This window comes from Sinohyriopsis cumingii, chromosome 3 (genome assembly GCF_028554795.1).
Source record: "Sinohyriopsis cumingii isolate HCF-2022 chromosome 3, ASM2855479v2, whole genome shotgun sequence".
Lineage (NCBI taxonomy): Eukaryota > Metazoa > Mollusca > Bivalvia > Unionida > Unionidae > Sinohyriopsis > Sinohyriopsis cumingii.
The window spans coordinates 72,374,144-72,389,529 of NC_142963.1; the positions used below are offsets into that span (position 1 = coordinate 72,374,144).

The window sequence follows — 15,386 nt, forward strand, 5'->3', positions numbered from 1 at the left end:
TTACTGACGGGCAAATAGTGAGGATGTACAAATTCACGGTGTACGTGATAGGTGTTTGCACCTTCCTGGTCATTGTTTGTGGTACTATCCACTTTGAAAGGAATGACACGCAGTAACGGCACAGAGGTGTGTCCCACCACGTTGTACTCCACCACATCGGAATACACAAAGATCAAATTAAGACCTTGGTTCAGTTCTACCGGGTTTCCAAAAGCTCTGTAAAAATCCATATTACTGTTGATCTTGGGGCTCAAATTGTTTGCGACCATTTCTGCATGTCCACCCAAAATTTCAAACAAACTACCATTGAACCTGAGGGACAATGTGTCCGTATCTTGAAATGTGACCATGAGACGATGAGCCACTTTATGGTACTCAATCTTCACACTTTTTTTGGCTCTGTTCAGTGCTTTGCCAAAGGCTAAGTTGAACCTGTCCGCAATAGTGTCCACCAAATGTTCACCACTAAAATAATAACCTGAAGGAATTTTCAAGGTGTAGATAATGAAGGCTGGATTGCTGGCTGGTCTTGTGTCCCCTAAAAACCCGATTTTATTGATTTCATCCTCCAATTGGGCATTCAGGATTTCCACCTCGAAAGTGTTTTGCTTTTCGGTGATGTTTTTGATTTGTGTTGGGTGAATGATTTCCACTAAAGCCACTTCCCAATGGGCTTCGTGATCTAACTGGATGGTCTGAGGTAATTTGACCGTGTAACAGCACAACGTGTTCTTGGGAAACACCTCCATGGAACTGTCACTGGGTAAGGTTAAGTAAAATTGGTTGTTATTGCTCATAATTCCAGAGTTTTGTGGCTCTCCGAGGTGTTACTGGAAGTCAGAGAAGTGTCTCCGCCCAAAATGGGGTTGTTGTTGGAGTGGTGACTGGCACTGGCACTGGACACAAGGTTCCCGTTGTTCCCGTTCGAAGAGAATTTCAGGGAGGGATTGGGAAGCAGGTAACCGATGCAACTGCTCAATACAATGGTCCACAATTGTTTGTCTCCTTGTTGCAAACTCAAATTGGCGATGGCTGCACCGATGACACAATACACCACGAAGGTTTGGCAGAAAAAGACGATCTGCGTTTTAGGCACACGTTCTCCACACCACACCCACAAGGGTTGTTTTTGTAAATCTTGCAGAGAAGAATTGGGTGAAGGAGTGATCGCAGTAGCTGAATCTGTGTGAAAGGGAATGATGGTCACTTCTTTTTATAGTCGATGACTTGCGAAGCGTCGATCCAAGAATGAAAACTGGGCGGATATCCTTTCCAACGTACTTTGACTTCTTTGACACGTCGTTTGCCCACTTTACGGTTTCTGCGTTTGACAATGCCTTTGATGTCGTACACGTCGTCTTTTTTGGTGACACGGCTTCATTTGAAATAAGTAAGGGCTAGCGTTTTGGTGAGTACTTAACATCCATGGCTGTCTTGCTGAGCACCTTTTTCCTCTTTTACCAAGCTCGGACAGAAAAATGAGTGTGTGGTGAGACAATTCCCACTTATGTTTAAAGCCTTTCAGTCAGGTTGTTAAGGACTAGTTAGTCCTACACATGAGTGGCTAAATTTAAAAATAGTCTGTGAGTACATAAAAGCCTGGGGGATGAGGCTCTCTTTCCTTCCCCAGGAGTAATTAAAAATCACGCGGTGCGTGATTAAACCAGTGATACATGCTCCATTAGAGCGAAAATCACTTTAATTCAAGTAAGCAAGCAAGCAAGTTCGGGTACCGTCTCTAGCACTCTTGATGACACCAACAGTCTGGGTTATTTTCTTTCTTACAAGCCCCTATGTTCCACTTCTGTTTGTGATAATAACTTGTGATACTTCACATTTTCTAAAGTGGAAATCTTTACAAGCCGTACAAAATACAAAACTTATATGACTTTGGCTTTTGACACTTGCACAGACTCTTCACTTTATAAGTGTCACGAGAAAATTGTATATCCAAGTTTTACCATTTTCCAAAACACGCACACACTTGCAGCTTGACCAGAAATATGTACATCTTGTTTTGTGGATAAGTCACAGACAAGTCCAAGCATATATAGGTGGTTATGAACGTTAGTAATATCCCCTCTTTTTTTCAGAAATATCAAAGCTTGTATGTGCATTTTCCCTTTTCCACTCTATATTAGTGCTTAGATTTGTTCCAAAAAAAAAAAAAGAAAAAACAAACGAAACAATTTTGAAGAAAAAACAACTGAATTTTGAATTCAGGTTTCTCTCTGTTTATAATTTTTTTCAAGTTGATGGTGCATGACAGAGTACATTCGCCTACCTTTCCAAAGTGAGAGGCATTTCTTCACATGTCATTGCCTTTGTTAAATTCGGTTTCATTGGTTAGTTATCGTTAATCTTTAATTTTTTTCATGCATTTCTTTTTGATAGAAGATTTAAGGCTTTCTATTGTTGTAACGGTATTTATGTTGTTTAGTCTGTTGATGAAATTATCTATAGCAAAGTGCTTAAGATTTTTCAGTTCTTTATTATTTCAAGCCCTACAAAAGGAGACCAAGTTTGTCTTCAAAGACGATTGAAACTCTAAATTACACGGGCGTGAAGGAAAACATCGTTGTGTTTAATCTAATCATGCTTGCCGTATCTCTTTGTGTTTTAGAGGTCATATTTCTTCTTAAGTAAATACACGCATCAATAGACAGACAGATCATCCTTGAGTTTCACTGTACTTTCGGTTCTTTACTTCATACAAACCCCAAATTTATTAGTCTGAAAAAAAATATATAACACGCCCCTCAATACTGTAACACGTCTGTTCTGACTCTACCGATGTGAATGTGAGTGTTTATGTTAAAATGTTTAAGTGAGATATAAAAAATGGTCAGCTTGTAAACGCGAACCAATACTGTGACGCTCAGTATTTTGATGTGGTAAGAAGAAATGGTACAACACACACACACACAAAGAGGGCTTGTAAGTTCACATTTCAGTCTGCACTGTAATGGTAACAACGCAAGAACATAGGGATTATTATGCCACACAGTCCTAGAACAAAACAATGCATCACCCGTTGTAAGCAATTTCATTGGCTATACTTATTTTCTTACCGCGTTCGCTTCGAATTAACTTGAGTAGCTATTCAGACAGTGACGAGAATGGCCATGCTTTACTGGGTCTATCCTATAGGCAATTTATATAAAAAAATATTTAAAAAAATTAAACTAATGCACGAACAATGGTACCATGGGCGATCCCATGGAAATTGTGTCCGTCTTATTGCAAAATACATCAACATTTAATTTAACCGTGCAGATCGCTAGAACAAACCTCTGATAATATACATTTTGAAAAGTGTTGTGTGACACTGATCGCCATTGTCGCTTGGTGTCTGCTTTCTTCTCGAAAAGAGATCGTTTCGTCTTGACTATAAATATTTAATTTGACTAAGTTTTACGCGCTACTTGAACTCATACATTTACGTTGTAGGTATAAGCCGTCGTTCTCAGTTTTCTGGAAGTTCGTTTTTGCGTTTCTCAGATGTGATACTATTTTTTATGGAACGAACGAAATTTCTTTTGGTGTGAATCGGGACTCGTGGTTTTGTGGCATAAATGGAGAATATTGATGAAAGCTCAGTTATGTCGTCTTCGAAATCGCTGACACGGATTTGAACTAACACTTCAGGTTTTGTGTGAGGCGATACGGTACATCATTGCCTTTTACTTCCTCAATGAAATCGTTTCATCTTATTGCAAAATTACATTTGACTAGGTTTCATACGCAGCAGGTCCCTGTATATAAGGAGAGTGTCTTAGCGTCAGAGTATTCATTCCACTCTCAAATGATCAAGAAGATGGAAGAGTCAGCACAGCTCGACCTGCTGGTCAAATATATGCTAAAAGTCATACGAAAGCATAATTCATAGGCGAAATTGGCAACAAAACTTACTCTTTTGGTTGTTGATTTGATGAGAGTCATACGAAAGTGTGTAAGTGCTAATGAAGTTTGCTATATCTGCAAAGGTAAATGGGTATTTGTCTCCAGAATACCTGCTTCGTCTAAGAAAGAGAGACAAAAGTCAAGATACCTAATATCGTTGTCAGGAGAAAGGACACTGGGATTCAAAGTGCCCTACGAGAAAAGAGAAGAAACAGAAACAAGACGAAAAAGAGAAGAGGGATTCAGAAGAAAAAGACATTGAAGATGAGGAAGAACTTGTGCCAGTGAAGACATGGAAATGGAAAAATTGACAATGTGAGCCGATGCGTTGGCCCTGATGTGAAATTTCATACTACCTTCTAAAAGAGAATAGACCAGAAAGAAAACGTAAGTGTCTCTTGGTCTTGACATTGTATAATAAGGATGGCGTGTTTTGTTTTTACTCACACTTTATGAAATTGTGCTCTTTCACCTCTCTCTATCCCTCTGGATCATGTTTTAGTTAGAATTGAAATGGAAGGATGTTTTCCTTCACGCACGCTCTTTAGGCATGCAAGTCCGTAAACAATAGTCAGTCTATTCATCCATGATTTTGTGTCTTGATGTTTCCTAAATCACACACTGATGCCATAAAATAACGGGTTAAATGGGTTTTGTAGTGTTGGGAGTGGGGGGTGGGGTGTAGGTGTTTGGCAGAGTTGGTCATTGCAGGTGAGGGCTTAGGTGCTTTCAAAAAACTTTTTCTTCTTCACTCTGTGTTGATGGAATATAATGGGTTATTTTATTCACTCTCTGTTGATAGTATATATAAAGGGTTATTTTTTCACTCGGTGTGGATAGTGTATAATGGTTTTCTTCTTCTTCCGTCTGTGGTGTGTGTGTGTGTGTGTGTGTGTGTGTGTGTGTGTGTGTGTGTGTGTGTGTGTTCACGTACGTCGAGTAGATCGTATATTTGGTTGTTTTTTTCTTCTTCCTCCCGAGTGTGGATAGTATATTTGGGGTTTGTATGCGTTAGCGACGTTGTGTGGATAGTATATTTGGGGTTTGTATGAGTTAGCGACGTTGTGTGGTTAGTATATTTGGGGTTTGTATGCGTTCGCGTACGTTTGTATGGATATTATATTTGGGGCTTGTATGCGTTCGCGTACGTTTGTGTGGATAGTATATTTGGGGTTTGTATGCGTTCACGTACGTTTTACTGGATAGTTTATTTGGGGTTTGTATTATCTCCCTTCTGTGTTGATAGTATATTTGGGGTTTGTTTTTTTCCTCTTCCCTCTGTTTGTGTGTGTGTGTGTGTGTTTGTGTATGTGTGTATTCGCGTACGTTGCGTAGATCGTATATTTGGTTGTTTTTTTCTTCTTCCTCCCGAGTGTGGATAGTATATTTGGGGTTTGTATGAGTTAGCGACGTTGTGTGGATCGTATATTTGGGGTTTGTATGAGTTAGCGACGTTGTGTGGTTAGTATATTTGGGGTTTGTATGCGTTCGCGTACGTTTGTATGGATAGTATATTTGGGGTTTGTATGCGTTCGCGTACGTTTGTGTGGATATTATATTTGGGGTTTGTATGCGTTCGCGTACGTTTGTATGGATAGTATATTTTGGGGTTTGTATGCGTTTGCGTACGTTTGTGTGGATAGCATATTTGGGGTTTGTATGCGTTCGCGTACGTTTGTGTGGATAGTTTATTTGGGGTTTGTTTTTTCCTCTTCCCTGTGTGTGTGTGTGTGTGTGTGTGTGTGTGTTTGTGTGTCTGTGTGTGTCTCTGTGTGTGTGTGTGTCTGTGTGTGTGTGTATTCGCGTACGTTGCGTATATCGTATATTTGGTTGTTTTTTTCTTCTTCCTCCCGAGTGTAGATCGTATATTTGGGGTTTGTCCGCGTTAGCGACGTTGTGTGGATAGTATATTTTGGGGTTTGTATGCGTTCGGGTACGTTTGTATGGAAACTATATTTGGGGTTTGTATGCGTTCGCGTACGTTTGTGTGGATAGTTTATTTGGAGTTTGTATTATCTCCCTTCTGTGTTGATAGTATATTTGGGGTTTGTTTTTTTCCTCTTCCCTCTGTGTGTGTGCGTGTATGTGTGTGTGTGTGTGCGTATGTCTGCGTGTGTACGTTGTGTGTGTGTGTGTGTATTGGTCTCTGTTTGTCCCTATAAAACTCACTTTATCCCTATCAGATACACTCTACCTATCTACCTGCAGTAGCTTGTATTCAGGTCAGCCACTTGCAACACTGTTGACATTATCCCCTAGTGTTCAGTACAGTGACGTCACTGACGCTGGAAATTTCGAGACTATAAATATGGACTTGGGGATTTCCACAGGTTGTAGCTATACATATGTACTAGAGTTCATAAACAAGAACGTCACTCAAGCTGAGGCTATAAAAAGATAGTGGGGTTTTCCAAAGGAATTACCCACAAGTTGTAGTATAAATAGATAGTGGGATTTCATAGGAATTTTAGCTGATTAAAGCTATAAATGGATACATGGGTGTTTATCCACGATCGTCACACAAGTTGATATTGTAAGTAGTTACTAATTTCATCCATTTTAGTCTAAACCATTGTAACTTAATTTTCGGGGATATGTTTATTTTCCTTTAAATTCTGGGACAATTTCGTCATTTTAGGGTTACTTTTAGTCACATCCATTTTGTCGTTGGGCATTTCATGATTATAGCTATTTATAGCATCATTACAATTATGCAAATTTTTGAACAGCCCAGCAAAATTTCAGGTCTTAGTAATGCTTTATATATAAATCTCAGGCTTTTACTAGTGTATGTCTGTCTCTGTCTCTGTTGTGTTTGGCCCTCTACCATCATAGTCCCAAGACAGGCTCACCATGTTCAATTCCTATTGACGCTATACAGACCCATCATATTCAATTTCCCTTGAGGCTATACAGTCCCACCCTGTTTAAATTCCTTTGACGCTATACAGTCCCACCATGTTCAATTTCCATTGTTCATATCCTCTTGTCGCTAAACAGTCCCACCCTTTTTATTCCCATATTCCCATGTGCAATTCCCCTTGTCGCTAAACAGTCCCACGATTTTTCGTCCATGTTAAATTTACATAGTCGCTAAACAGTCCCAGGGTGGATAATGTTAAATTTACATAGTCGCTAAACAGTCCCAGGGGGTTCTGTAATGCTAATTCCCACTGTCGCTGAATCGTCCCCCTTAACTACTGACGTTATGATTTGCAAAATCGAGAATAGAATAATGAACTTATTGGAAACAATGAGGTCTCATGACTGTGATAGAAAAATAATAAACGGTGAGCAACTTAAATATTACCATTTTCAGTAAACGATGTTGTAAAGCACATTAGACAGCAAGCCTTATTGTTTTATTTTCGTCTTGTTTTTGTGATGATTTTTTTCTTAATCAATATTTCGTTTTCATTTCCCGACCTGTCTTTAACTCATGTTGCACAAATCAATCTGCTGTTAAGCACGTGCTCTTGTCATAACGGAATTTGAAAAACATTTTTCATAAAGTAGAATATACATTTTGGCTGTAAAGTGATGTTGCCTTCAGGTCCAAAATATGAGATTGTGTGACGATTTTCCTTTTCTCTAAGTCAGTTAGGGACAGATAACCCATGTTAGAATAAAGATAAGTCAGCCAACGGTCTTTTTTCTTTTGGTTTTGAAAGTTAGGGACAGATGCCTTTTATTAGTGTGCAGAAAACCAGTCAGTAGACTTTCTTCCGGTTTTCTTTATGTCAATCATATACAGATAACTCATGAAATATAACCTAATGAGAAACATCAGTTCCGTCTCGGGATAGGATGTATTTTTCCAAGATTAAGCAATGTGTTGAGTAATAGAATCTTTTCTGGTATCAATGGTTACTCTATTAGTCATATCCTTATATTCACTAACAAAAAAAGTTCCACATATTCCAAACAGGGAACTCTGTGAAAATGAGACTCAAAGAAGGCAAAGTAAAACAAATTTAAAATTGAAATACTCAGAGTTCTCTTCTCTTCTATGACATTATCTTATGAAATTATATTATTCTTTGCAAATCTTACAATTCGCCCCACAAACTTCCTTAACACACACTTTTTGTGTAGATTTTGAACTATTTTCTACTTATTGATTAAATGCCTGCAAACATTGTAACCCTAGTTTTAAATTATATCTGTGAATCTGTAAAATATATTGTGTAACGGATAATATATTTATTAGAAATTTATACCTATTCATTAGGAAATTTATAGTAGGAATTTATTATTATTATTATTATTATTATTATTATTTGCGATTTTAATATTGTTTTTCTTAAAGTAAAATCTTTCGATAACAATTCTTCATACTTTGAAAATTATATACCTTATTGTTTCAGCAATTATTTTCTAACATTTTAATTGTGTTTTTGTTTGAATTCATGCACAACGATACTTTTCTGAGATATATATTTACTACTAAATCTAAAGTATATCTTGGCTACGATTTGGTTACTTGATTACTTACATAAATTTATATTGTGTTTCAAATACATGAACTTTATTTTAAACAAATACGAATTTGGTAGCCCTTAAATAAGTCAAATATTTCATGTTTGTTGCCATATATATAATTTGGGGGAGGGGGTATTTTATATTTTTTTTAAATTTAAAATAACACATTTGTTTCTTCATTCTCGAGAATGTTCTTCTCGTCGTTACAGATAGTACCGAACCCATACGCCTCTGCATTCCCTCAGATTGTAACAACCTACTCAGTTGTCTTAATGGTGTGACCCCTCTCAAGTCATTGCGACCAAAAACAGGTCAACATGCTCTCACAACCTCACACTTCTTAGGTCATGGAATCGTGGTGAGAATACAATTTCTATGTTCATTAGATGAAGGAACAGTTCACTACACAAGAACCTTACTTCTTGTGTAGACACCGTACTTCACTTTCTTAATATTAAAGTGCTACAATAACTTCTGACATAACATATACTAGTACAATTTTATTGAAAAATATAACAAAATAAATAAGCCTTCGATTTAAAACCAACATTTTGTAAGCATCCATTTTCATAAAACCTTGGACTATCTTTGGAATTTTGATAAAAATCGGACTGACAAACGCAGTGTCCTGATGAGTCTAGTTGGGCTTATTGGCATCACCACCTATCTGGGTGACCCATCAGCCGTTGAACACTGGCATCTACTTTGAAATTTGGATGAAGAAATCCTTGTAAATTCTTTTACAGTAGTAACAATAAAATCATGCAAGAGATATTCGATCGGGTATTTGGTAATTTTTAATAAATATATAAGCAACTTTCCGATTACCTATCATGGCCAAGATCGTCTTCGCCATCTTTTTCTCTGTCTCCATGTTTCTACGGGCCAATCGATTATTAATTTTCCCGATGTCATTCCTAGATATATGTCGAACCTGAAAAGGTTGAATAAGGAACTGAGTGAAATGACTTGCAAAGAATATATAAGGCGCATATTTAACACATGCATTAGTAGCAATTCTCGCAAAATATTCAAGAAAAATATTTCAGCCAAAGAACAGATATAATGAATTTAAATTAATGTTTTTTTATAAGGGGGCGAGGAGCTGCGCAATAGGAGGTCAATGAAAGGAATTAATGAAGGTGAATTATTTTATTGCATGTATATATACATTTACGAATTACATATACGACAAATACTGCCTATCAATTGTCCTTGTTCCGTGGATAATATCGATTTAACGTTATTATGAGGTTATACGTTTGGGTTAACGTGGACAGTTAATAATGCAAAATGCAATGACATTACTAGATCAACCTGTGCATCTTTAAATTAGTTTTTCTACCAAAACCTGGGGTATATAAGCTGCAAAGGAAATGCACTAATGACATGAATGAAGTTACTCAGGTAAACATATTACAGCGCATTGATGATTAATGATACCAACTGGTTCAGAAGGGGGAGGACCTCTGCATCAATCAATATACGCAGCCAACTTTTGGTCTTACAACGCTTTAGGCAGTTGTTTTGTTTTAGATCAAGAAGTAAGCTCATTTTAATGGTGAACTATTGAAAATACACTGATTGCTGAGTTCGAACAGTAAAATAAAATATGCATTATCGAAGATCATTGCTAGTGATTATGCCTTACATGTTAGTTAACGAATGTTCTAACAGCCTTGAACCCTTACTTAGACTAGAGGACCCCAGTAATAACACATGTAATGAATTTTATTACCTCATTTCTTACATAAACTTATCTGCTGGAAGAATTACACATTACACGATCTTAGATGCCATTTTAACTATGCAAAACGATTATTTATGAACAGCCTGGAATTGTAAGTTACCTCCTTTTATTCGCAAAAAAATCGTCTCCGGACGAAACACGAATCAGACTTGTTTAATTAAAATTTAACATTCGTGTTTTATTGATACTATTATTGGAAACTAAATCCCACAGTAAATTTTGATTCAATTTATAGAAACTCTGAAGCGCCACTTATTGAATCTAGGAGTGGGCTAGAATTCTCCCTTAATCCAAACTAATATTCGTGTTTTCAACATTAAAGACAAATATATTTTATCCCTATAATATTGAGAAAAAAGATACCATGACCTATTTCCATTGTGTTCTCAAAGGGTTTGTACAGAAAGACAAAGCCCCGAATGAAGCGTACTTTTCTGTGGTATAGTAAGGATTCTTTTCAAAATATGACACATGTCATGATATATTTCAGTTCATTACTTACATTAATTTGTGCAGTTTGCAATGAAATATATTACAAGTTATTAAATGCGTTATCCAAATAGACCTGTTGCAGTCCCTCGGTTAGTCACATCCTCTGTGATCTTTCTGTATGGATCTTCGGGCACATTTTTAATTCCAGGCGGATTGTACCAGACCAGGCAACATAACTATATCGGACCTCCAAATTAAACACAATTATGTACATACATAAGACTGATAGGAAATATATATATATATATATATATATATATATATATATATATATATATATATATATATATATATATATATATATATATATATATATATATATATATATAACGTTTCGTGCTTAGTAAGCTCTTCATCCTCAACACGGGAAAAAAATCCAAGCTAACAAACACTTAACCCAAAATCTACGACACATTTCTGGACTCCTATATGTTAGAATTACTAGGGACAATTTATAACAAGTGATATAACACTGCAAAATTGTGCTGAAATAATAGACGCGGGCTCTTGTAACTAAGCAGTTACAGCGAGAGGGTTCTTGCAACAAAACCAGCAAGCATTGACCTAATTAGAATTTGTGAACAAAGGTCGGAGACATAGCATGGCGAGAGATATACTCCAGAAAGTATACCCGCGTAGAGTTATGCAAGGAGGTTTTGTAGGAAAGATGTTAAGTTCCTTATGTATGAGTTATATGTCTTTCCGCCCTAGATAGACTCAGTCGGTAACATATCGAGCAACTAGACTGAATATCCATTCGAACTGTAGTGATTAGTGACATTCGAACTGATTGTGTTGCGAATGTGGCTTTTGTGATTATTCATTCGCTTTTTAATATAAATTAACATATTGAAAGATGCAGATCCTACTTGTCAGAATATAGATTTTATTATTGACTCGATATCCAAACTTCTGATTCATCGTGTAGTTAACTCCAGGTGTCTAACTTCTGAAACATTTGGTCTCAGGCATATGGTGGCAAGTTAGGCAATGTCTTTGCAGTGGTATGTACCTGAATCTGTGGATTTGTTTGAAGTTACCCTGGGAAGTACCAGATGATTCTTGACGTTTTATGTCTACGGTATGCAACCATAGGAACGTCTTTAAATATACCCTCGAGACGTTTGGATAATTCACTATGGTGCCAAAGCTTGAGTACGATCTGTTTTAGGTGTGAGACATCGGGACGAAAAGTTAGCACGAAGAGGACACACTTGTTGGTTTTCTTAATTTTGTATTTCAGGAGGGTTCCTCTGTCGAGAAGTTTGGCTATTTTAATAGCATCCTCAGTGTAACTCCTTTCATATCCTCTCCTTCCAATGTGTAATCTTACATGAGCGCTCCTTTTCAACGATATCTGTAAGACTTTGGGGAACTTTGGCGGTCCAACTTTTTTAATTTTTTATCGGTGTTGATCAATCTAATTTGAAATGAATGTACATGTATGATTATGTTCATCCCATATCTGAATGCAATAATTGCTTCAAGAAAACGATTATACTATAGTGAAATGACATTGAAGCGCATTGGGATGCCTCTGACATTTCATATTTGCTTTATGCCATGTCATGACATCATTTGTAATGATATGACGTGTTATCACCTGATTCATTTTTTAATAAAGACGGTGATTTTGAGATTGTTATATTGTGTAATTTAGAATTGTATGCCTTTAATAAAGTCTATCATTGCTAGAATTAAAGTATTGTAACCCATATTGTACATCTTTAGTAGCGATTACCATTGTTCTTATGTACCACAGCATTTGTGCATTACACCAAATGTATTACTGTGTTTCTCGTATATTACAATACAGAATGGTAGCAATACAGTATATGCAAAAAGAAATTGTAAGGCTATAAGGTCAAAGCCTAAGTCTTGTACTGTAGGCAAGGTTGGACAGCAACATTTTTTTGGAAGCAGAATGCTAAATGAGAACCCTTTGTAGTTGTTTCGGAAGTATGAATGGCTTTCAGAGTTTAAAGAACACAAAAACCATAACCTATTAAGGACAAAGCAGAACTTCTGTCATTGCAGAAAAACTATATATACATTCCGTGCTCGACAGCCAGGTCAGAATTGCTGCGTTGCAGACTTCAAGTTCTGACTTGCTTTTTACAGAAAAGAGAAACATACCTAGTCTTAGTTCAGATATTTATTAAGTATTATCCGGATTATTGATAACTCTTTCGACATTTAATTATTTACATTATTTTCCAAAATACAGAAATTACAGAATTGTGTGAAATAATTTAGCTTTCAATAAATACATGAATTTTATTCTATATCTTAATTATATAATTTGCTGTGTGTGCATAGCCTATCGTGTGCTGAAAAATGGCGTTAAACCCCACAACAACAACAACAACTGACCTTCTTCTTACAGTTCGAACCCAGTACCTCTCAGCATACCAGCGAGATAACACCCACATCGCAGGAGTGACAACGCCCGCTAAAGGAGGCCAGAATCATATGATCTCTCTCTCTCTCTCTCTCTCTCTCTCTCTATATATATATATATATATATATATATATATATATATATATATATATATATATATATATATATATATATATATATATATATATACATGTGTGTGTGTGTGTGTGTGTGTGTGTGTGTGTGTGTGTGTGTGTGAAGTGTCCCATCAATAAACTGGGCAGCATGAAAGAACATTAGTCAAATAAACTGACTACAAGGATGGGCTAAAAGACTATTGACCATTTACATCGTACAGTGATTATTATAAGTATTATAGAGGATGGTTTTATCAACATTTATAATACAGCAGCGGTGTGAAGAAAGAAACTCAAAGACTTTTCTTTATCAAAATAAAATTCATATTTATGGCAGAAGTTAAAATATTCCTTGTGATGGTCGATGTTTCAGTTGAGAACCAGAAATATATGTTTACGATACAGACACTTCATATTGGAGAATGGCCAGGTTCTCAAATGAAGTGACTATTAAACTGAGCTCTGGATGTTCTAAACTTTGCATACAAGAAAAGTAACATTTTATGCTTTGTGCTACTTTTTCAGCCTTGTAAATGAAAACGTACTTTCCAAAATGTATTTATTGATCATTTTATTTTATTTAGTCACTTATTTTTTCAAAAACATATTTTCCTTTTCAAAAAGATCTTAAAGTTACTTTTATGTACACAGATTTTAAAAAAATCTTTGCAGTACACCCCCTTGTTACGCATTGTCTGAGGATATTGCATCCTGTATTTGGTTTGGAAATTAGAACGGATATGAACATTTGTACGATGGGTTTTTCTTTTTTTCTAATTTTCATTATCAGAGAGTAGCTATCTAATTAACAAAAACAGATTCAAAAGACAAATTAAAAAGAAGCACGAAAACCCGAAAATGACCAAAATAGTACAATGACAATATCTACTGCTAAATAAAACTAAACTAATTTTAGACTACAGTTTCCTAATTGCCGAAAAAAATCTAAAACGACAGAATCGAAAGAAGCGTTCAAAACTTACATTGACTGAAATAGCTCAATGTCTAAATAGACTGATTTACCAGCCTAATAGGTGTTGGATTAAAATATAAGTTGGCTTCATTATAACATTCATAGATAAAATATTATAAGAATTTTTTTGTTTATTCAAAAACTGCTTTAGCCAAACCAAAAGAGAAGATTTTGATGCATCGCAAATTAGCGCCACATTATTTTTCACTAATAATTTCGATTTGAAGAAGTGCGGCTATGGATATGATGTTTCACCTGAGAGAAAGACTATTACAATAGTAATTAATACTTTCAACCAGTAAGGAGTCTGCAAGCTAACACAGATCTAAATAACACCGCTCGATTAGTGCCTACGATTAACCAAAGAGCAATCCAAACAAACCGTAGTGAACCTTCCTTCCAAAAAATATCATTTTGCAAATTTTTACAAGGACAATTTTAGCTTTATTTCGTCCGTTTTTTCTATATATTAATCCGCAAAACAAAGCTATCATCCTTGGTGTAAGAAAATGCTAATCTTAATGAAAGCTTCTTTGATTATACCCTTAAATCAATGACTTCAGCTCTCTAGATTGTTTTAATTTGTACTTAGGCTTTCGTGTCTTGACTTCCGCATGACATCCTTGATCATTTATCAGCGTCAGGAGCGAAAGTCTGATAAATGAAGCAGTTATATCAATTTTCATTTTTGTCGACATTTATTAGCTCTAATAAAATAGTTTCGTCTTGTTTTTACACTTCAGTCGGTCTAAACATATCTAATGATATATTGGGGCCCCTAATGGCCGAGTGGTCTAAAGCGATCTCCGTTACGGATCACTGCCATCTCACCTCTGTCTGCGTGGGTTCGAGTCTCGGATTCGGCCAATGTGGGTATGTGAGAAAGCTTGCCAGTAACTTCTCGAGGGTAGGTGGTTCTTTCAGGGGATTTCCCAGGTTCTTCCTCCACCATTAATACTGGCCGCCATGTATAGCGTATCGTGTGCTGAAAAATGGCGTTAAACTCTACAACAACAACAACAACAATGATATATTGCTTTCAAACTTTGGCGAGTAAACTTTATGTCAGTAGGTGACATAGACTAATAACAGTATGGAAACTAGAATTCACTTTATGTTGCATTACAAATTTGATTTTCTTCGAACTATGCACAAAGCAAGTACGTGTCCTGTATTTGCAGCATTTGAAGACAGCTTCAGCAATTAAAATCTGGCATTTTGTTACAAACAGTAAAAGATGTCCACCGTTTCCGTGTTTCGAGACATAAA

The 15,386-nt window shown here is 36.2% G+C and overlaps 1 protein-coding gene across 1 annotated transcript in view; it reads right to left on the reverse strand.

The window, feature by feature from the left end:
* The window catches only part of LOC149803087 (visual pigment-like receptor peropsin), an 85,564-nt gene that overhangs the window by 23,935 nt on the left and 46,243 nt on the right, over positions 1–15,386 (reverse strand). Inside the window, exon 2 of the mRNA XM_089953882.1 lies at positions 9,214–9,319. Coding sequence (XP_089810008.1) covers positions 9,214–9,319 — 106 coding nt within the window. The remainder of the gene's footprint in view (positions 1–9,213; positions 9,320–15,386) is intronic.